General features: G+C 42.0%; 1 protein-coding gene across 1 annotated transcript in view; it reads right to left on the bottom strand.

Annotated features, from left to right (window-relative positions):
* LOC120055422 (sodium channel protein type 4 subunit alpha-like) overlaps nt 1-24,462 on the bottom strand; it is a 96,970-nt gene that overhangs the window by 54,075 nt on the left and 18,433 nt on the right. Inside the window, exons 5-13 of the mRNA XM_039003285.1 lie at nt 22,580-22,671; nt 21,871-22,113; nt 21,105-21,168; nt 7,428-7,569; nt 7,077-7,274; nt 5,569-5,748; nt 4,501-4,893; nt 4,199-4,322; nt 2,930-3,168 (exon numbers count right to left, since the gene is read on the bottom strand). Coding sequence (XP_038859213.1) covers nt 2,930-3,168; nt 4,199-4,322; nt 4,501-4,893; nt 5,569-5,748; nt 7,077-7,274; nt 7,428-7,569; nt 21,105-21,168; nt 21,871-22,113; nt 22,580-22,671 — 1,675 coding nt within the window. The remainder of the gene's footprint in view (nt 1-2,929; nt 3,169-4,198; nt 4,323-4,500; nt 4,894-5,568; nt 5,749-7,076; nt 7,275-7,427; nt 7,570-21,104; nt 21,169-21,870; nt 22,114-22,579; nt 22,672-24,462) is intronic.

Raw genomic sequence — 24,462 nt, 5'->3', positions numbered from 1 at the left:
AGACTAGTGTTGATCTGGATTCAATAGACTAGTGTTGATCTGGGTTCAATAGACTAGTGTTGATCTGGATTCAATAGACTAGTGTTGGATTGAATAGACTGGTGTTGATCTGGATTCAATAGACTAGTGTTGATCTGGGTTCAATAGACTAGTGTTGGATTGAATAGACTGGTGTTGATTTGGATTCAATAGACTAGTGTTGGATTGAATAGACTAGTGTTGATCTGGATTGAATAGACTAGTGTTGATCTGGATTCAATAGACTAGTGTTGATCTGGATTCAATAGACTAGTGTTGATCTGGGCTCAATAGACTAGTGTTGGATTGAATAGACTGGTGTTGATCTGGATTCAATAGACAAGTGTTGGATTGAATAGACTAGTGTTGATCTGGATTGAATGGACTAGTGTTGATCTGGATTGAATAGACTAGTGTTGATCTGGATTCAATAGACTAGTGTTGATCTGGATTCAATAGACTAATGTTGATCTGGATTCAATAGACTAGTGTTGATCTGGATTCAATAGACTAGTGTTGATCTGGATTCAATAGACTAGTGTTGATCTGAATTCAATAGACTAGTGTTGATCTGGATTCAATAGACTAGTGTTGGATTGAATAGACTAGTGTTGATCTGGATTGAATAGAATGGTGTTGATCTGGATGTAATAGACTGGTGTTGATCTGGATTGAATAGACTGGTGATATGGATTGAATAGACTGGTGTTGATCTGGATTCAATAGACTGAGGTTAATCTGGATTGAATAGACTGGTGTTGCCAATTTGAGGGAAATATATTTCCTTGTTTATTCCCTTCTGATTCTGGGATTTTACAACCCTAGTTTCCATTGTGTCTGATTTTACAACCCTAGCTTCCATTGTGTCTGATTTTACAACCCTAGTTTCCATTGTGTCTCATTTTACAACCCTTGTTTCCATTGTGTCTCATTCTACAACCCTAGTTTCCATTGTGTCTGATTTTACAACCGTAGCCTCCATTGTGTCTGATTTTACAACCCTAGTTTCCATTGTGACTGATTTTACAACCCTAGTTTCCATTGTGTCTCATTTTACAACCCTAGTTTCCATTGTGTCTCATTCTACAACCCTAGTTTCCATTGTGTCTCATTCTACAACCCTAGTTTCCATTGTGTCTGATTTTACAACCCTAGTTTCCATTGTGTCTGATTTTACAACCCTAGTTTCCATTGTGTCTGATTTTACAACCCTAGTTTCCATTGTGTCTGATTTTACAACACTAGTTTCCATTGTGTCTGATTTTACAACCCTAGTTTCCATTGTGTCTGATTTTACAACCCTCGTTTCCATTGTGTCTCATTTTACATCCCTTGTTTCCATTGTGTCTCATTCTACAACCCTAGTTTCCATTGTGTCTGATTTTACAACCGTAGCCTCCATTGTGTCTGCTTTTACAACCCTAGTTTCCATTGTGTCTGATTTTACAACCCTAGTTTCCATTGTGTCTCATTCTACAACCCTAGTTTCCATTGTGTCTCATTCTACAACCCTAGTTTCCATTGTGTCTGATTTTACAACCGTAGCCTCCATTGTGTCTGATTTTACAACCCTAGTTTCCATTGTGTCTGATTTTACAACCCTAGTTTCCATTGTGTCTGATTTTACAACCCTAGTTTCCATTGTGTCTGATTTTATAACACTAGCTTCCATTGTGTCTGACTATACAACCCTAGTTTCCATTGTGTCTGATTTTACAACCCTAGCTTCCATTGTGTCTGATTTTACAACCCTAGCTTCCATTGTGTCTGATTTTACAACCCTAGCTTCCATTGTGTCTGATTTTACAACCCTAGCCTCCATTGTGTCTGATTTTACAACCCTAGTTTCCATTGTGTCTGATTTTACAACCCTAGTTTCCATTGTGTCTGATTTTACAACCCTAGTTTCCATTGTGTCTGATTTTACAACCCTAGTTTCCATTGTGTCTGATTTTACAACCCTAGTTTCCATTGTGTCTGATTTTACAACCCTAGTTTCCATTGTGTCTCATTCTACAACCCTAGTTTCCATTGTGTCTCATTCTACAACCCTAGTTTCCATTGTGTCTCATTCTACAACCCTAGTTTCCATTGTGTCTGATTTTACAACCGTAGCCTCCATTGTGTCTGATTTTACAACCCTAGTTTCCATTGTGTCTGATTTTACAACCCTAGTTTCCATTGTGTCTGATTTTACAACCCTAGTTTCCATTGTGTCTGATTTTACAACCCTAGTTTCCATTGTGTCTGATTTTACAACCCTAGTTTCCATTGTGTTGGATTTTATAACACTAGCTTCCATTGTGTCTGACTATACAACCCTAGTTTCCATTGTGTCTGATTTTACAACCCTAGCTTCCATTGTGTCTGATTTTACAACCCTAGTTTCCATTGTGTCTGATTTTACAACCCTAGTTTCCATTGTGTCTGATTTTACAACCCTAGTTTCCATTGTGTCTGATTTTACAACCCTAGTTTCCATTGTGTCTGACTATACAACCCTAGTTTCCATTGTGTCTGATTTTACAACCCTAGTTTCCATTGTGTCTGATTTTACAACCCTAGTTTCCATTGTGTCTGATTTTACAACCCTAGATTCCATTGTGTCTGACTATACAACCCTAGTTTCCATTTTGTCTTGTAGGTTGTGATTAATATTTCCGTAACTGTTATGTGATTGTGGATAGATGGTAAGTAGTTTATTAATTGTAAAATTACATTAAAAAAACCATCTTATCAGTTGTAATGTGATAACTATACTTATTTACTGTTTATTTGAATCTTTCATTAAAAAAAAAACATTTTTCACAAAAATAGCCTTACCATGTTGAGTGAATATTGTGATCGTTGTGTGATAGATTGTAAGTGTTGTTAATAATTGTAATAGTCATTTAATTCTGGAATACCTTACCAGGTTGCCAACAGAGAGCACATTGTTGAACTCGTCGGTCATGGGGTAGTGTTCCAGGGCCATGAAGAGGGTGTTGAGGACGATACAGATGGTTATTGCCAGGTCTAGGAAGGGATCCATCACAATCATCTTCACATACTCCTTTACCTTCAGCCACCATGGGCACCTGTCCCAGATCAGGTACGCCTTGGCAAAAGTGTACCAGCAGGGGGGGCACTTCTGACGAGACTCCTCCAGCTCTGGGTGACAGAGACCAGACACAGGGGTTAGGTTGTAATGGTTTGAGGGCTGTGTAAAATTCCACTAACTTTCCCACAGTTCCTTGGGTTTTTCAAGAAACTCGGTTTAAGGATTGTCTCCTTGCTCATGCCCTCCTAATTCCGGGAAACCTCCAACCAAGATTTCGGAAAAACCTAAGAACTTTTTGGGAACGATTGTGGAAGCCCAAGCAGTTTTAAAGGTAACACTTTATATTTATAAATCATTTATAAATAATTTATAAAGGATTTCTAAACTTTTAATAAGTAGTTTATAGATATTTTATAAATCTGTCATAATTTATTAACTACAAAGATATGAAACATTGTGTGCTTTTCATTTATCTCCTTGACAAAGACTATATGTGCACTGGTAATAATAACAGTAATGGTTTTAAAATGCTTGATAGCATGACCTTTTACATCCTTATTGGCTTGATGAGAGCTTTACCAGTCCAGTCAGCTAGCCATCAGTTAATTATGACTTAGTTATACCTTAGTTTTGAGCTAGTTGTAGATTAACTTGTAAATTATAAATTAGATATAAGTTAGTTAGACATTTATAATGAAGTCATAATGAGTTACTTAGACATTTATAATGAAGTCATAATGAGTTAGACAATTATAATGAAGTCATAATGAGTTAGTTAGACATTTAGAATGAGGTCATAATGAGTTAGTTAGACATTTATAATGAAGTCATAATGAGTTAGTTAGACATTTATAATGAAGTCATAATGAGTTAGTTAGACATTTAGAAAGACATTTATAATGAAGTCATAATGAGTTACTTAGACATTTATAATGAAGTCATAATGAGTTAGTTAGACATTTAGAATGAGGTCATAATGAATTAGTTAGACATTTAGAATGAGGTCATAATGAGTTAGTTAGACATTTAGAATGAAGTTATAATGAGTTAGTTAGACATTTAGAATGAAGTTATAATGAGTTAGTTGGGCGTTAAAAGAGCCTCCGTAAATTGACCTCTGACCTCTGAAGGTACCCTCACCATCCATGGCATCGCTGAGGAAGCTAATGGAGCTCAGACCGCGTTTCCTACGGAGGGGAGGCTCTGCAGCCTCGGGGGAGAGCTGGGCCGGCTTGGCACTGGACTCGTCTATACAGGTGGGCTCCTGGAAGAACGGGAGAAACAAAGTTTGACAAAACACCGGCCAATCAAACAATCAATCAATTCAATCAATCACATTATATTTACATAAAGATTTGTACAAGAATATTTGTCACCACAGACTCCAATACTACAACAGGGCTCGCTTGAAGAAAAAAAAACATTTTAAAAAGTTCACAAACTTTATCTTCTTTGACCTTCTCCATGCTGCAGGCGGGTAGGGAGGTGGGGGTGTGCAGGCCGACCGTGGTGACGCCGTTCTGGTCCAGGGAGATGTTGAGACGTCCGTTGATGTTGAGACTGGGGGTGAAGACCTGGGAGCAATGGCTCCTCACGCTGCCTGTCCTTTTGTGCTTGTGTTGCCAGTTGGGGCCGATGGTGGAGCCTGCCCTGCTCCTCCCCATGACGTCCCCATGAACACTGTACTCGTCATCCCCGAAGTCGGCATCGGAGGTGGCACAGGGTCTGAAGGAGAAGATACTGGCCTGGCTGCCACGGCGGGTGCTGAGAGGGTGGGACGACATGGCAGCAAGGAGAGGGTGGACGGGCATGGGAGACGTGGGAGGCAGGGGGGACTGGAGGGAGGATAAAGAGGGAGAGAGAAGGTGCAAGAGAGAAAAAGGGAAAGAGAGAGAGGGACAGAGAGAGAGGGAGAAACAGAGAAGGTGAGACAGAGAGAAAGAGAGAGTTAGTTGTAGAAGACGAACAATTCCTAAAAAAAATTGAGACATTCATTATTTTTTAAATGTTAACCTTTATTTAACTAGGCAAGTCAGTTAAGAACAAATTCTAATTTACAATGATGGCCTACACCGGCCAAACCCAGACGACACTGGGACAATTGTGCCCTGCCCTATGGGTCTCCCAATCACGGCCAGATGTGATGCAGTCTGAAATCGAACCAGGGACTGCAGTGTCTTAGACCGCTGCGCCACTCAGAACCCCAAGTGGTGCAGCAGGCCTTGATGGGTGCTACACATTGGTAGTGAATGAGGTGAGTTTGCCTTATTGTGATTGTTAAAAGGCTAATTGGGAACATGGTGATGCTAAACAAGGTTCTAATCAACATTCAAACTTTCCAAGACGGACACGTTGCTAACTACAAATCCCTCTGACAGTTCAGTGAGGTGTGATATGTGCTTGTCTCACCAAGCTACTTTAAGATGAATGCACTAACTGTAAGTCGCTCTGGATAAGAGCGTCTGCTAAATGACCACAATGCAATGCAATGCAATAAGTGTCTGTCGTACCACCCGCTCATCCAGTGGCTCAAACTTCCCATCTGCTTCGTCCTCTGGATCCTCGGACAGCATCCTGTGAGATCTTCTACTGGCCGTCCGTTTCAAACTACTGCCCGCTTTTAGTTGAAACGGTGACAGCTCTGGAGACACGACCGAGTCTGTCTCCTGCTGGATTCTTCTTTCTGCCATCTTCCCCACCAGTAGAGAAACAAGTTCAGTTTACACGGTCAAAACTATAACTGATGATATATAACAACCTTGTATCTTGTGCTTTACCATTGACTTTAAAGGAATTTAACACACATTCCAGACAGATGTTAATTACTAGTGCACCAATCATTATTACAATATTCCTAAAATGTAATACATACTTTAATTTCCTGAATTGGCAAAAGAAAAACAAAAAGAAAAACAAAATAAGTAACAGGATGTTTTAATATAAACTTTAAACCAGAGCCATCCCTCATACAGAGAATATATTACAACATACTGTACATGGTTCTAATGTAAACCAGAGCCATCCCTCATACAGAGAATATATTACAACATACTGTACATGGTTCTAATGTAAACCAGAGCCATCCCTCATACAGAGAATATATTACAACATACTGTACATGGTTCTAATGTAAACCGGGGTTAGGGCCAATTCGAATTGAAGACAGTCAATTCAGGAAGCAAACTGAAATATTAATTCAATAATTAATTAATTCAACTGAAAGGGAAATGTATTTACTTCAGTGATTTCAATTTGAATGAACCCCAGCCCAGATGTACAGTGCTAATAAAGTTGCAACTCAAATTGCCCAAAGTTGGAACAATAAAACTTTCTGAACTTGAATCTGGATAGAAAATGTCTGCCTTCCCGAAAACCTACAACCTACCGTCTGAATAAAAACCTATCGTCTGAATACCAACCTATCGTCTGAATACAAACCTATCGTCTGAATACAAACCTATCGTCTGAATACAAACCTACCGTCTGAATACAAACCTATCGTCTGAATACAAACCTATCGTCTGAATACCAACCTATCGTCTGAATAAAAACCTATCGTCTGAATACAAACCTATCGTCTGAATACAAACCTATCGTCTGAGTACAAACCTACCGTCTGAATAAGAACCTACCGTCTGAATAAAAACCTATCGTCTGAATACCAACCTATCGTCTGAATACAAACCTATCGTCTGAATACAAACCTATACTCGAAATACAAACCTACCGTCTGAATACAAACCTATACTCGAAATAAGAACCTATCGTCTGAATACAAACCTATCGTCTGAATACAAACCTATCGTCTGAATACAAACCTATCGTCTGAATAAGAACCTATCGTCTGAATACAAACCTATCGTCTGAATACAAACCTATCGTCTGAATAAGAACCTACCGTCTGAATACAAACCTATCGTCTGAATACAAACCTATCGTCTGAATAAGAACCTACCGTCTAAATACAAACCTATCGTCTGAATACAAACCTATCGTCTGAAAAGTAAATCCAACCTACCCTCTGTTCTCTGCGTACATGTTCCATGGCCAGCTGGAACTCTCTCTCCTTCATCCAGGCCTCCTGGATGGTGGCCTGGTTCTGTTCCTCGTAGGCCATGGCCACCACAGCCAGGATCAGGTTGACCAGGTAGAAGGAACCCAGGAAGATCACCAGCACAAAGAACACCATGTAGGTTTTCCCTGCTGAACGCAGAGTCTGAGGAGAGACAGAGATACAGCAGGTTAACACACACACTGAACGCAGAGTCTGAGGAGAGGGACAGATATACAAACTACTGGTTAAAAGGTTAAAAGACACACGAAGCGTCCAGCTCACACCAGTGTATACAGAGTATTGTAGGTTGTGTACCTGATGATAGAGGTTCTCCCAGTAGTCTTGGGTCATCAGCCGGAACAGCGCCAGGAAAGCCCAGCCAAAGCTGTCAAAGCTGGTATAACCATAGTTAGGGTTCCTTCCTATTCTCAGACAGTCAAATCCCTCAGGACACTTCCTGCAACACACAGCATCATGCTAGGGTTAACACATGACACAGCAGTATTCTACCCAGGGGGGGGGGGGGGGGGGGGTCGTTTTCATTTCTTTCAGATACAGTACCTCCTATGTGTGCACGCACTACAATTACATACAGTCCTTATTCGTTTTAAATGATTTTTTTGTGTCACTTTTAAAATGTATAACCTTTTTAATGTGGCATTAACACAACCAGTTATTATGTTTTGATCTGGTCGTCAAACAATCACTTCAATAGGATCCTGTAAGCCTGGCTGCCGCCACACATACGTTAATCTAAAGATACTTCCTGCATCCAATACAGTTACACTGTGCAGCCGCCATTTAATGAAGAGAAAGAATCATCTGTAACAACACACTAAGAAGTGGAAGACATTCTGTGATTCTGCATTCATCACCTCTACACACTTGTAACCTGAATTGATGGGTCCACTGTCCGTACCGCTCGGTCTTGACCACTCAAATTTCACTGTTATTGTTGAACCACATTTTGGAACGTATTCCATTCATTTTCAAGTCCATTCGGAAAATGTTACATACGTGTGATATGTTACATACGTGTGATATGTTACATACGTGTAGGCTGGATAGAGAGAGAGAGGAGAAAGAGAGAGAGAGCGAACCGAGAGGTTCCTGTAACACCTCACCTGGTGTACACAGCTGCTTCCTGGAGTTATTCACCCATGATTTATTACAGAAAAATCACAGGTGAAAAATGTAGCACAGGGACAAGTTACACTGATATAACACCACATACTACTACTGTATACTAGTACACTACAGTAGTACACCACATACAGTAGTACACTACATACAGTAATACAGTAGTACACTACATACAGTAGTACACTACAGTAGTACACTACATACAGTAGTACACTACATACAGTAATACAGTAGTACACTACATACAGTAGTACACTACAGTAGTACACTACATACAGTAGTACACTACATACAGTAATACTGTAATACAGTAGTACACTACATACAGAGGTACACTACATACAGTAATACACTACAGTAGTACACTACATACAGTAGTACACTACATACAGTAATACAGTAGTACACTACATACAGTAGTACACTACAGTAGTACACTACATACAGTAATACACTACAGTAGAACACAGCATACAGTAATACACTACATACAGTAATACACTACATACAGTAATACACTATATACAGTAATACACTATATACAGTAGTACACTATATACAGTAATACACTATATACAGTAGTACACTACATACAGTAATACACTGCATACAGTAATACACTACAGTAGTACACTACAGTAGTACACTACATACAGTAGTACACTACATACAGTAATACACTATATACAGTAATACACTACAGTAGTACACTACATACAGTAGTACACTATATACAGTAATACAGTAGTACACTACATCCAGTAGTACACTACATACAGTAATACAGTAGTACACTACATACAGTAATACAGTAGTACACTACATACAGTAGTACACTACATACAGTAATACACTGCATACAGTAGTACACTACATACAATAGTACACTATATACAGTAGGACACGACATACAGTAGTACACTACAGTAGTACACTACATACAGTAATACACTATATACAGTAATACACTACAGTAGTACACTACATACAGTAGTACACTACATACAGTAATACAGTAGTACAGTAGTACACTACATACAGTAATACAGTAGTACACTACATACAGTAGTACACTACATACAGTAATACAGTAGTACAGTAGTACACTACATACAGTCGTACACTACATACAGTAATACACTATATACAGTAATACACTATATACAGTAGTACACTACATACAGTAGTACACTACATACAGTAATACAGTAGTACAGTAGTACACTACATACAGTCGTACACTACATACAGTAATACACTACATACAGTAGTACACTACATACAGTAATACAGTAGTACAGTAGTACACTACATACAGTCGTACACTACATACAGTAATACACTATATACAGTAGTACACTACATACAGTAATACAGTAGTACAGTAGTACACTACATACAGTCGTACACTACATACAGTAATACAGTAGTACACTACATACAGTAGTACACTACATACAGTAGTACACTATATACAGTAGTACACTACATACAGTCGTACACTACATACAGTAATACAGTAGTACACTACATACAGTAATACACTACATACAGTAGTACACTACATACAGTAGTACACTACATACAGTAATACAGTAGTACACTACATACAGTAGTACACTATATACAAGAGTACACTATATACAGTAGTACACTACATACAGTAGTACACTACATACAGTAATACAGTAGTACACTACATACAGTAGTACACTATATACAAGAGTACACTATATACAGTAGTACACTACATACAGTAGTACACTACATACAGTAATACAGTAGTACACTACATACAGTAGTACACAATATACAAGAGTACACTATATACAGTAGTACACTACATACAGTAGTACACTACATACAGTAATACACTATATACAGTAGTACACTACATACAGTAATACACTATATACAGTAGTACACTATATACAGTAATACACTACATACAATAGTAGCAGTATGTTTAGAGTCTCAGCGTGGGGGTAAAGCAGTATGTTTAGAGTCTCAGCGTGGGGGTAAAGCAGTATGTTTAGAGTCTCAGCGTGGGGGTAAAGCAGTATGTTTAGAGTCTCAGCGTGGGGGTAAAGCAGTATGTTTAGAGTCTCAGCGTGGGGATAAAGCAGGATGTTTAGAGTCTCAGCGTGGGGATAAAGCAGTATGTTTAGAGTCTCAGCGTGGGGATAAAGCAGGATGTTTAGAGTCTCAGCGTGGGGGTAAAGCAGGATGTTTAGTCTCAGCGTGGGGATAAAGCAGTATGTTTAGAGTCTCAGCGTGGGGGTAAAGCAGGATGTTTAGAGTCTCAGCGTGGGGGTAAAGCAGGATGTTTAGAGTCTCAGCGTGGGGATAAAGCAGTATGTTTAGAGTCTCAGCGTGGGAGTAAAGCAGGATGTTTAGAGTCTCAGCGTGGGGATAAAGCAGTATGTTTAGAGTCTCAGCGTGGGGATAAAGCAGGATGTTTAGAGTCTCAGCGTGGGGATAAAGCAGGATGTTTAGAGTCTCAGCGTGGGGATAAAGCAGGATGTTTAGAGTCTCAGCGTGGGGATAAAGCAGTATGTTTAGAGTCTCAGCGTGGGGATAAAGCAGGATGTTTAGAGTCTCAGCGTGGGGATAAAGCAGGATGTTTAGAGTCTCAGCGTGGGGATAAAGCAGGATGTTTAGAGTCTCAGCGTGGGGATAAAGCAGTATGTTTAGAGTCTCAGCGTGGGAGTAAAGCAGGATGTTTAGAGTCTCAGCGTGGGGATAAAGCAGGATGTTTAGAGTCTCAGCGTGGGGATAAAGCAGGATGTTTAGAGTCTCAGCGTGGGGATAAAGCAGGATGTTTAGAGTCTCAGCGTGGGGATAAAGCAGGATGTTTAGAGTCTCAGCGTGGGAGTAAAGCAGTATGTTTAGAGTCTCAGCGTGGGAGTAAAGCAGGATGTTTAGAGTCTCAGCGTGGGGATAAAGCAGTGTGTTTAGAGTCTCAGCGTGGGAGTAAAGCAGGATGTTTAGAGTCTCAATGTGGGGATAAAGCAAAACAACAGATGTAGCTAAACTCACACACATCGACCTTTCTGTTTCGAAACAGCAGAAATCATAAAATCATAAACCTTGTTCTCCATGGAGTCCATTGGTCACTCTTACAGAGGTAGCTAAAAGTAACTTAACATAGTCATAATCGAAATGATATAGACAAAATGTGTGTGTGTGTGTGTGTGCGCGTGTGTGCGTGTCTGTTTGTGTGTCTAGGTGTGCGTGTGTGTGTGTGTGTTTGTTTGTGTCATCATAATGTATTTGAATCTTTAATTTGGAAACCTAGTCAGGGATTACTTGTTGGAATACACTCAAAAGATTAAACTTCCTCTATGTTTTATGTCCTCACTGCTTTTGACCTACTTACAGTAATGTGTCGCCTACATGGATAACCTCACTAAAGGTTCAGCTCAAATGTAACAAAAGTCTCCAAAACAGTTATTTCTTTATGATTCTTTTCCTAGAGTATACCATTGTCACGTCCCAGACAAGCTGTGTTCAATGAACAAGTACTGTATCTGCCTGTCTGATAAAAAGAACGTGTTTTATGACCTCTGTCTGTCTGTCTGTCTGTCTCTCGCTCCCTCTGTCTCTCGCTCCCTCAGTCTCTCTCGCTCCCTCAGTCTCACCTTTCTCTCGCTCCCTCAGTCTCACCTTTCTCTCGCTCGCTCTCTCTCAATTCAACTAATTTCAATCTCTCTCTGTCTCTATCTCACCCCCCCCCCCTCTCTCTATCTCAAAATAAAGGAGGCAGAAAGAAAGGAGAATTCATCCTCATTGTTTTGTTGGTCCCAACAGCCATTATGTGTGTGTGTGTGTGTGTGTGTGTGTGTGTGTGTGTGTGTGTGTGTGTGTGTGTGTGTGTGTGTGTGTGTGTGTGTGTGTGTGTGTGTGTGTGTGTGTGTGTGTGTGTGTGTGTGTGTGTGTGTGTGTGTGTGTGTGTGTGTCCACATCCCCAAGGACTTAACATGGTCCACACAAGCATTTCGCTACACTACAAGCATTTCTCTACACTACAAGTATTTCGATACACTCGCAATAACATATGCTAACCATGTGACCAATAAAATTTGATTTGATTTAACACACCCACACAGTCACAAAGAGGGCACAACAGCTCCTCTTCCCCCTCAGGAGGCTGAAAATATTTGGCATGCTCCCTCAGATCCTCAAAAAGTTCTACAGCTGCACCATCGAGAGCATCTTGACTGGCTGCATAACCAACAAGCTCCGAGACAGCTTCTACCCCAAGCTCCAAAACTGCTAAATAGTTAATTAAATGGTTACCTGGACTATCTGCATTGACCCTATCTTGAACTGACTCTGTGAACATTCAAAAGACTATATACAGCGGCAAGAAAAAGTATGTGAACCCTTTGGAATGACCTGGAATTCTGCATAAATTTGTCATTCAATTTGATCTGATCTTCATCTTAGTCACAACAATAGAAAAACACAGTGTGCTTAAACTAATAACACCCAAATTATTGTATTTTTCTTGTCTTTATTGAATACATAATTTAAACATTCACAGTGTTGGTTGGAAAAAGTATGTGAACCCCTAGGCTAATGACTTTTCCAAAAGCTAATTGGAGTCAGATAACCTGGAGTCCAATCAATGAGATGAGATTGGAGATGTTGGTTATGTCACGTTCCTGACCTGTTTTCCATTGTTTTTGTATGTGTTTAGTTGGTCAGGGCGTGAGTTGGGGTGGGCATTCTATGTGTTGTGTTTCTATGTTGGGTTTAATGTGTTGCCTGATATGGTTCTCAATTAGAGGCAGGTGTTTGACGTTTCCTCTGATTGAGAACCATATTAAGGTAGGCTGTTCTCACTGTTTGTTGGTGGGTGATTGTCGCTGTGTCTGTGTTTTGTTGCACCACGGTACTGTCTCGTTCGTGCATTCGTTTTTCCTGTTCGTGCGTTCTTCGTTTCATGTAGTTCTCATGTTCAGGTCTGTTTAGTTCGTTTTGTTATTTTGTAATTTCTAAAGTGTGCTTCGTCATCGTTATTCTTTTCTTTATTAAATTCATTATGTATTCATCACCCGCTGCGCCTTGGTCCGCTCATTCACCACAAGACGACCGTTACAGGTTAGAGCTGCCCAGCCCTATAAAAACACACACAAAATTTGAGTTTTCTATTCACAAGAAGCATTGCCTGATGTGAACCATGCCTTGAACAAAAGAGATCTCAGAAGACCTAAGATTAAGAATTGTTGACTTGCATAAAGCTGGAATGGGTTACAAAAGTATCTGTAAAAGACTTGATGTTCATCAGTCCACGGTAAGACAAATTGTCAATAAATGGAGAAAGTTCAGCACTGTTGCTACTCTCCCTAGGAGTGGCTACAAGAGCACAGTGCAGAATGCTCAATGAGGTTAAGTAGAATCCTAGAGTGTCAGCTAAAAATTTACAGAAATCTCTGGAACATGCTAACATCTCTGTTGACGAGTCTACGATACGTAAAACCCTAAACAAGAATGGTGTTCATGGGAGGACACCACGGAAAAAGCCACTGCTGTCCAAAAAAACCATTGCTGCACGTACGAAGTTTGCAAAAGTGCACCTGGATGTTCCGCAGCGCTACTGGCAAAATATTCTGTGGACAGATGAAACTACAGTTGAGTTGTTTGGAAGGAACACACATCACTATGTGTGGAGAAAAAAAGGCACAGCACACCAACATCAAAACCTCATTCCAACTGTAAAGTATGGTGGAGGGAGCACCATGGTTTGGGGCTGCTTTGCTGCCTCAGGGACTGGACAGCTTGCTATCATCAACGGAAAAATGAATTCCCAAGTTTATCAAGACATTTTGCAGGAGAATGTAAGGCTATCTGTCCGCCAATTGAAGCTCAACAGAAGTTGTGTGATGCAACAGGACAATGCCTCAAAATACAGAAGTAAATCAACAACAGAATGGCTTCAACAGAATAAAATACAGCTTCTGGAGGGGCCCAGTCAGAGTCCTGACCTCAACCCAATTTAAAATGCTGTGGCATGACCTCGAGAGCGGTTCACACCAGACATCCTAAGAATATTGCTGAACTGAAACAGTTTGGTAAAGAGGAATGGTCCAAAATTCCTCCTGACCGTTGTGCAGCTCTGATCCGCAACTACAGAAAACGGTTGGTTGAGTTTATTGCTGCCAAAGGAGGATCAACCTGTAATTAAATCCAAGGATTCACATACATATGGTACTTCCTGTATGGTACTCCCTGTATGGTACTTCCTGTATGGTACTCCCTGTATGGTACTTCCTGTATGGTACTCCCTGTATGGTACTTCCTGTATGGTACTTCCTGTATGGTACTCCCTATATGGTACTTCCTGTATGGTACTCCCTGTATGGTACTCCCTGTATGGTACTTCCTGTATAGTACTCCCTGTATGGTACTCCCTGTATGGTACTCCCTGTATGGTACTCCCTGTATGGTACTTCCTGTATGGTACTCCCTGTATGGTACTCCCTGTATGGTACTTCCTGTATGGTACTCCCTGTATGGTACTCCCTGTATGGTACTCCCTGTATGGTACTCCCTGTATGGTACTTCCTGTATGGTACTCCCTGTATGGTACTCCCTGTATGGTACTCCCTGTATGGTACTCCCTGTATGGTACTCCCTGTATGGTACTCCCTGTATGGTACTTCCTGTATGGTACTCCCTGTATGGTACTCCCTGTATGGTACTCCCTGTATGGTACTCCCTGTATGGTACTTCCTTTATGGTACTTCCTGTATGGTACTTCCTGTATGGTACTCCCTGTATGGTACTCCCTGTATGGTACTCCCTGTATGGTACTCCCTGTATGGTACTTCCTGTATGGTACTCCCTGTATGGTACTCCCTGTATGGTACTTCATGTATGGTACTCCCTGTATGGTACTTCCTGTATGGTACTTCCTGTATGGTACTTCCTGTATGGTACTCCCTGTATGGTACTCCCTGTATGGTACTTCCTGTATGGTACTCCCTGTATATACTCTACCATCATTCTTGTGTATTTTATTCCTTTTGTGTTACCATTTTTTACTTTTCTTATTTTCTTATTTTTAACTCTGTATCATTGGGAAGGGCTTGCAATCTAAAATGATTGAATCAGCTTTTTCTCCTTGTAGATTAAACCTGTGGCTCTGTGTTTGATATTGTGAGAGATTAAGTTCTGCGTTTTGAGTTTCTGCAGACAGCATAGCACTGGCCTCTGTCTCTCTGTGTGTGAGCACCAACAAGGACTCTCTCGTAAAATATATTTTTCCTCAATAAAACAAACCAGAATAAATAAAGGTTAAGTACAATTCAAGTTTCCAACCAGGTCAATCTTGTTCATCTCATTGTCAATCACTCGTATATGTATTTTCCGTAAATCCAACCTCCAAAATGTGCTCATTGCCAACAACAGTCTATCTGAACGAAAGACTTAGACAAAGTCAAATATAGTATACCACATCCATTCCTTAAATATGGAATATTAGATAGCCAAGTATAACTCTAAATTCTATTTTCTGTCGTCTTCTCAGAAGCGATTAACAGAAACACCTAATGGATAAGCTATTTGTTGAAAAACCCTGGGATTTCAGATTTACCCAGATGGGTATTTAGTTCAATATAACCCCTGGAACAGCCATGTCATGGCCGGAGTCATCCCTCCCTCCCTCCCTCCCTCTCTCCCGTTGTGCTGTTTCAAAACGCTTTGGATTTATGGGATTAAAGATAGCGTGGGCTGAGTAGCCATATTTGGTGGGTTTCAAACTACAGCCTTTGATTGGGAACAGATCAGGAACCATTTAACCTGACAGAACAGGAACCATCTAACCTGACAGATCAGGAACCATTTAACCTGACAGAACAGGAACCATTTAACCTGACAGAACAGGGGCTAGGGGCTATACCCTGACATGCTAGGGGCTAGACCCTGACATGCTAGGGGCTATAACCTGACATGCTAGGGGCTATAACCTGACATGCTAGGGGCTATACCCTGACATGCTAGGGGCTATAACCTGACATGCTAGGGACTATAACCTGACATGCTAGGGGCTAGGGGCTATACCCTGACATGCTAGGGGCTATACCCTGACATGCTAGGGGCTATACCCTGACATGCTAGGGGCTAGACCCTGACATGCTAGGGGCTAAACCTGACATGCTAGGGGCTATAACCTGACATGCTAGGGGCTATACCCTGACATGCTAGGGGCTATAACCTGACATGCTAGGGGCTATACCCTGACATGCTAGGGGCTATAACCTGACATGCTAGGGACTATAACCTGACATGCAAGGGGCTATAACCTGACATGCTAGAGGCTATACCCTGACATGCTAGGGACTATATCCTGACATGCTAGGGACTATAACCTGACACGCTAGGGACTATAACCTGACACGCTAGGGGCTATAACCTGACATGCTAGGGACAATATCCTGACATGCTAGGGACTATAACCTGACATGTTAGGGACTATAACCTGACATGCTAGGGGCTATACCCTGACATGCTAGGGGCTATATCCTGAAATGATAGGGGCTATACCCTGACATGCTAGGGGCTATAACCTGACATGCTAGGGGCTATACCCTGACATGCTAGCGGCTATAACCTGACATGCTAGGGACTATAACCTGACATGCTAGGGACTATAACCTGACATGTTAGGGACTATAACCTGACATGCTAGGGGCTATACCCTGACATACTAGAGGCTATAACCTGACATGCTAGGGACTAGGGGCTATACCCTGAAATGCTAGGGGCTAGGGGCTATACCCTGACATTCTAAGGGCTATACCCTGACATGCTAGGGGCTAGGGGCTATACCCTGACATGCTAGGGACTATAACCAGACATGCTAGCGGCTATAACCTGACATGCTAGGGGCTATACCCTGACATGCTAGGGGCTATACCCTGACATGCTAGGGGCTATACCCTGACATGCTAGGGACTATACCCTGACATGCTAGGGGCTATACCCTGACATGCTAGGGGCTATACCCTGACATGCTAGGGGCTATACCCTGACATGCAAGCGGCTATACCCTGACATGCAAGCGGCTATACCCTGACATGCTAGGGGCTATACCCTGACATGCTAGCGGCTATACCCTGACATGCTAGCGGCTATACCCTGACATGCTAGCGGCTATAACCTGACATGCTAGCGGCTATACCCTGACATGCTAGCGGCTATACCCTGACATGCTAGCGGCTATACCCTGACATGCTAGCGGCTATACCCTGACATGCTAGGGGCTATACCCTAACATGCTAGCGGCTATACCCTGACATGCTAGGGGCTATACCCTGACATGCTAGCGGCTATACCCTGACATGCTAGGGACTATACCCTGACATGCTAGCGGCTATACCCTGACATGCTAGGGGCTATACCCTGACATGCTAGCGGCTATACCCTGACATGCTAGGGGCTATACCCTAACATGCTAGCGGCTATACCCTGACATGCTAGGGGCTATACCCTGACATGCTAGCGGCTATACCCTGACATGCTAGGGACTATACCCTGACATGCTAGCGGCTATACCCTGACATGCTAGGGGCTATACCCTGACATGCTAGCGGCTATACCCTGACACTATGCATTTGAATATGGATTGAGAGGAGCTCTAGCTTTGTCCTGTCTGGGCTAATGTCGTATATAAAAATGTTTGCTGCTCATTATGCTTTACCCTCACTAACAGTTCACTGTGCTTTACCCTCACTAACAGTTCACGATGCTTTACCCTCACTAACAGTTCACGATGCTATACCCTCACTAACAGTTCACTATGCTATACCCTCACTAACAGTTCACTATGCTATACCCTCACTAACAGTTCACTATGCTTTACCCTCACTAACAGTTCACTATGCTATACCCTCACTAACAGTTCACTATGCTTTACCCTCACTAACAGTTCACTATGCTTTACCCTCAATAACAGTTCACTATCCTCTACCCTCACTAACAGTTCACTATGCTATACCCTCACTAACAGTTCACTATGCTTTACCCTCACTAACAGTTCACTATGCTATACCCTCACTAACAGTTCACTATGCTTTACCCTCACTAACAGTTGACTATGCTATACCCTCACTAACAGTTCACTATGCTTTACCCTCACTAACAGTTGACTATGCTTTACCCTCAATAACAGTTCACTATGCTCTACCCTCACTAACAGTTCACTATGCTATACCCTCACTAACAGTTCACTATGCTTTACCCTCACTAACAGTTCACTATGCTTTACCCTCACTAACAGTTCACTGTGCAATACCCTCACTAACAGTTCACTATGATTTACCCTCACTAACAGTTCACTATGCTTTACCCTCAATAACAGTTCACTGTGCTTTACCCTCACTAACAGTTCACTGTGCTTTACCCTCACTAACAGTTCACGATGCTTTACCCTCACTAACAGTTCACTGTGCTTTACCCTCACTAACAGTTCACTGTGCTATACCCTCACTAACAGTTCACTATGCTATACCCTCACTAACAGTTCAATGTGCTATACCCTCACTAACAGTTCACTGTGCTACACCCTCACTAACAGTTCACTATAATATACCCTCACTAACAGTTCACTATGCTATACCCTCACTAACAGTTCACTATGCTATACCCTCACTAACAGTTCACTATGCTATACCCTCACTAACAGTTCACTATGCTATACCCTCACTAACAGTTCACTGTGCTATACCCTCACTAACAGTTCACTGTGCTACACCCTCACTAACAGTTCACGATGCTATACCCACACTAACAGTTCACTATGCTATACCCTCACTAACAGTTCACTATGCTTTACCCTCACTAACAGTTCACTATGCTATACCCTCACTAACAGTTCACTATGCTATACCTTCACTAACAGTTCACTGTGCTTTACCCTCACTAACAGTTCACTGTGCTTTACCCTCACTAACAGTTCACTATGCTTTACCCTCACTAACAGTTCACTGTGCTTTACCCTCACTAACAGTTCACTATGCTCTACCCTCACTAACAGTTCACTATGCTCTACCCTCACTAACAGTTCAATGTGCTTTACCCTCACTAACAGTTCACTGTGCTTTACCCTCACTAACAGTTCACTATGCTCTACCCTCACTAACAGTTCACTATGCTTTACCCTCACTAACAGTTCACTGTGCTCTACCCTCACTAACAGTTCACTGTGCTTTACCCTCACTAACAGTTCACTATGCTTTACCCTCAATAACAGTTCACTGTGCTTTACCCTCACTAACAGTTCACTGTGCTTTACCCTCACTAACAGTTCACTGTGCTATACCCTCACTAACAGTTCACTATGCTATACCCTCACTAACAGTTCACTATGCTATACCCTCACTAACAGTTCACTGTGCTTTACCCTGGTCCTCCCGGGTGGCGCAGTGGTCTAGGGCACTGCATCGCAGTGCTAGCTGCGCCACCAGAGTCTCTGGGTTCGCGCCCGGGCTGGGTTCGCGCCCAGGCTCTGTCGCAGCCGGCCGCAACCGGGAGGTCCGTGGGGCGACGCACAATTGGCATAGCGTCGTCCGGGTTAGGGAGGGCTAGGGAGGGTTTGGCCGGTAGGGATACCCTTGTCTCAGTATGTAAAAAAGGTAATGAAATGTAAAATGTAATGAAATGTAAAAATGTAATAATAAAATGTATGCACTCTACTGTAAGTCGCTCTGGATAAGAGCGTCTGCTAAATGACTAAAAAAATAATAAAAAAAATAATAAAATACCCTCACTAACAGTTCACTGTGCTTTACCCTCACTAACAGTTCACTATGCTTTACCCTCACTAACAGTTCACTATGCTTTACCCTCACTAACAGTTCACTGTGCTACACCCTCACTAACAGTTCACGATGCTATACCCTCAATAACAGTTCACTATGCTTTACCCTCACTAACAGTTCACTATGCTATACCCTCACTAACAGTTCACTATGCTATACCCCCACTAACAGTTCACTGTGCTACACCCTCACTAACAGTTCACTATGCTACACCCTCACTAACAGTTCACTATGCTTTACCCTCACTAACAGTTCACTATGCTACACCCTCACTAACAGTTCACTGTGCTTTACCCTCACTAACAGTTCACTGTGCTTTACCCTCACTAACAGTTCACTATGCTTTACCCTCACTAACAGTTCACTGTGCTTTACCCTCACTAACAGTTCACTGTGCTTCACCCTCACTAACAGTTCACTATGCTACACCCTCACTAACAGTTCACTATGCTATGCCCTCACTAACAGTTCACTGTGCTTTACCCTCACTAACAGTTCACTGTGCTTTACCCTCACTAACAGTTCACTATGCTTTACCCTCACTAACAGTTCACTGTGCTTTACCCTCACTAACAGTTCACTGTGCTTTACCCTCACTAACAGTTCACTATGCTCTACCCTCACTAACAGTTCACTATGCTTTACCCTCACTAACAGTTCACTGTGCTCTACCCTCACTAACAGTTCACTGTGCTCTACCCTCACTAACAGTTCACTGTGCTTTACCCTCACTAACAGTTCACTATGCTTTACCCTCACTAACAGTTCACTGTGCTCTACCCTAACTAACAGTTCACTGTGCTCTACCCTCACTAACAGTTCACTATGCTTTACCCTCACTAACAGTTCACTGTGCTCTACCCTAACTAACAGTTCACTGTGCTTTACCCTCACTAACAGTTCACCATGCTATACCCTCACTAACAGTTCACGATGCTCTACCCTCACTAACAGTTCACTATTCACAAGCAGATGTTATGTAGAAGCCAACATTATGCAATAGCCAGTACAGCAGATGACTTACCCTGCATCTTGTCCATATCCACAAATTAAGGCATCCTTTGCTCCTTCGACTTTGTAGAAATTATCTGAAAAGCAGATTAGGAACATGATTTATGCACAATACATAAAACTAAGGTAATAAAACAATACAGTCTTGAGGCCTGCTTTAAATGATCCAACTGATTGAGAGTTCCTGAGCTGACCAGTGACCTAACAGTCATTTTATTTAACCTATATTTAACTAGGCAAGTCAGTTTAAGAACAAATTCTTATTTACAATGAAGGCCTTGTAACAGTGGGCTAACTGCCTTGTTCAGGGGTATAATGACAGAATTTTACCTTGTCAGCTCTGGGATTCGATCTAGCAACCTTTCAGGGTTACTGGCCCAACGCTCTAACCACTAGGCTACCTGCCACCCCAGTAATACACACTACAGAATAACAAAAAAAGCTTCGACCCATCATCACTGTGCACCCGCCCGCCTACCTTATACATGCCATTTAGCAGACGATTTTATCTAAAGCAACTTACAGTCTCAGAGTGTTGGGTTAAATGCAGGAGACATATGGTCCCGGGAATTGAACCCACAATCCTGGCTTTGCAAGCACCATCCTCTACCAACTGACCAATTACAGTACTGAGTGTAATTTTACATTGCAGCATACCAATTAATATTTAGTGTGTCATATCCCTTGCACTTGTAGAGGCCTTTAACAAAGGCTTCCAAACTGGCCGTGCCTACAGTGCAGAACAGACCAAAAGGACACGACAACAACAAAACTTAAACCTTCATTGGTGACGAAGTCGTTCATGGAATTCCAGGTCCGGTTGTTGCAGGTGAAGGTGTCGTTGACGTTGTATGAGGAGTTGACGCAGTGTGCCGCGCTACGGACGCACTTCTGACGCAGGATGCCCATGAAGAGCTGCAGGCCGATGAGGGCGAACACGCTCAGGCAGAACACGGTCAGGATCATCACATCCGCAAGCTTCTTCACTGACTGGATCAGAGCACCTACGATGGTCTTTAGGCCTGAGGGAGACAGACAATAGATTACACAATGTCCCCAATAGACTTTCCAGTTAAACATTGTCCCTACCATGGTCTTAGGCCTGAGGAAGACAGAGACATGTTAGAAATGGTCCCCACTATTGTCTTAGATTTCCAGTATACGAGAGATGAGTTAGACATTGTCCTGTGATGGTCTTTGAACTACAGGTGATATTTATCAGCTTTACAATGTCCTGCAAGGCTTCAAACCTATCAGCCAGCCTTACAGTACAATGTCCTGCAAGGCTTCAAACCTATCAGCCAGCCTTACAGTACAATGTCCTGCAAGGCTTCAAACCTATCAGCCAGCCTTACAGTACAACGTCCTGCAAGGCTTCAAACCTATCAGCCAGCCTTACAGTACAATGTCCTGCAAGGCTTCAAACCTATCAGCCAGCCTTACAGTCCAACGTCCCCAGACAGAACAGAAGAAAATAGTTTCTCTCACCTGGAATGACAGAGATGGTTTTCAGCGCTCGGAGGACCCGGAATGTTCTCAACGCAGACACGTTTCCCAGGTCCACAAACTCCGTGAGATATCTGCAACATGATGAAAGACATGAGGACAATGATGTCCCATAGACGCAGCACCGGCTGGCTAAACAGATATCAGACTGATTCAGAGTGTACAGAATGGGGTTTAAAGAACAGAAGAGAAATGGACACGTGCAACACTAAGGGTATAAAGCAATCTATAAAGAGAGTGAAATTCAACAGGGCATTGCCCTTCAATGATCACTGTGGCTTGATCAAGAAACTCATCTCTACTCAGTTGGCTTGTAGGTGGTCAACTACAGTACAACAAACAAACAAAAGACACTCCAGGAGTCCTAGGGTAAGGAATGTTTCTGGGGATTTTCAAGTCCCTCAGTCGAGCATCCGATTCCCTTCTTGTGTCCAGCTGGGCTGAACCGCGTTTGGGTACATTTTCCTTCTACAGTACAAGACACTTTGCGTCAATATAGAAAAAAATTAAAATAAAGTTGAATCCATCTATCTGGGAAACGCTATACAGTACAGTCCTATACAGTACAGTCCCATACAGTACAGTCCCATACAGTACAGTCCTATACAGTACAGTCCTATACAGTACAGTCCCATACAGTACAGTCCTATACAGTACAGTCCTATACAGTACAGTCCCATACAGTACAGTCCTATACAGTACAGTCCTATACAGTACAGTCCCATACAGTACAGTCCCATACAGTACAGTCCCATACAGTACAGTCCTATACAGTACAGTCCCATACAGTACAGTCCTATACAGTACAGTCCTATACAGTACAGTCCTATACAGTACAGTCCCATACAGTACAGTCCTATACAGTACAGTTCTATACAGTACAGTCCTATACAGTACAGTCCCATACAGTACAGTCCTATACAGTACAGTCCTATACAGTACAGTCCTATACAGTACAGTCCCATACAGTACAGTCCTATACAGTACAGTCCTATACAGTACAGTCCTATACAGTACAGTCCCATACAGTACAGTCCTATACAGTACAGTCCTATACAGTACAGTCCTATACAGTACAGTCCCATACAGTACAGTCCCATACAGTACAGTCCTATAAAGTACAGTCCTATACAGTACAGTCCTATACAGTACAGTCCTATACAGTACAGTCCCATACAGTACAGTCCTATACAGTACAGTCCTATACAGTACAGTCCTATACAGTACAGTTCCATACAGTACAGTCCCATACAGTACAGTCCCATACAGTACAGTCCCATACAGTACAGTCCTATACAGTACAGTCCCATACAGTACAGTCCCATACAGTACAGTCCTATACAGTACAGTCCCATACAGTACAGTCCCATACAGTACAGTCCTATACAGTACAGTCTATACAGTACAGTTCCATACAGTACAGTCCCATACAGTACAGTCCCATACAGTACAGTCCCATACAGTACAGTCCCATACAGTACAGTCTATACAGTACAGTTCCATACAGTACAGTCCCATACAGTACAGTCCCATACAGTACAGTCCCATACAGTACAGTCCTATACAGTACAGTCCTATACAGTACAGTCCTATACAGTACAGTCCTATACAGTACAGTCCTATACAGTACAGTCCCATACAGTACAGTCCCATACAGTGCAGTCCTATACAGTACAGTCCTATACAGTACAGTCCCATACAGTACAGTCCTATACAGTACAGTCCCATACAGTACAGTCCTATACATATGGTGATCATGATGGTAGTGATAATGATGGTGATGATGATGGTAGTGATGATGATGGTAGTGATAATGATGGTGATGATAGTGATGATGAGGATGATGATGATGATAATGGTGACAG

Source organism: Salvelinus namaycush, chromosome 11 (assembly GCF_016432855.1).
Source record: "Salvelinus namaycush isolate Seneca chromosome 11, SaNama_1.0, whole genome shotgun sequence".
NCBI lineage: Eukaryota > Metazoa > Chordata > Actinopteri > Salmoniformes > Salmonidae > Salvelinus > Salvelinus namaycush.
Note: the sequence above shows the minus strand (reverse complement) of the source record. Positions and strands in the feature narration are given on the sequence as shown.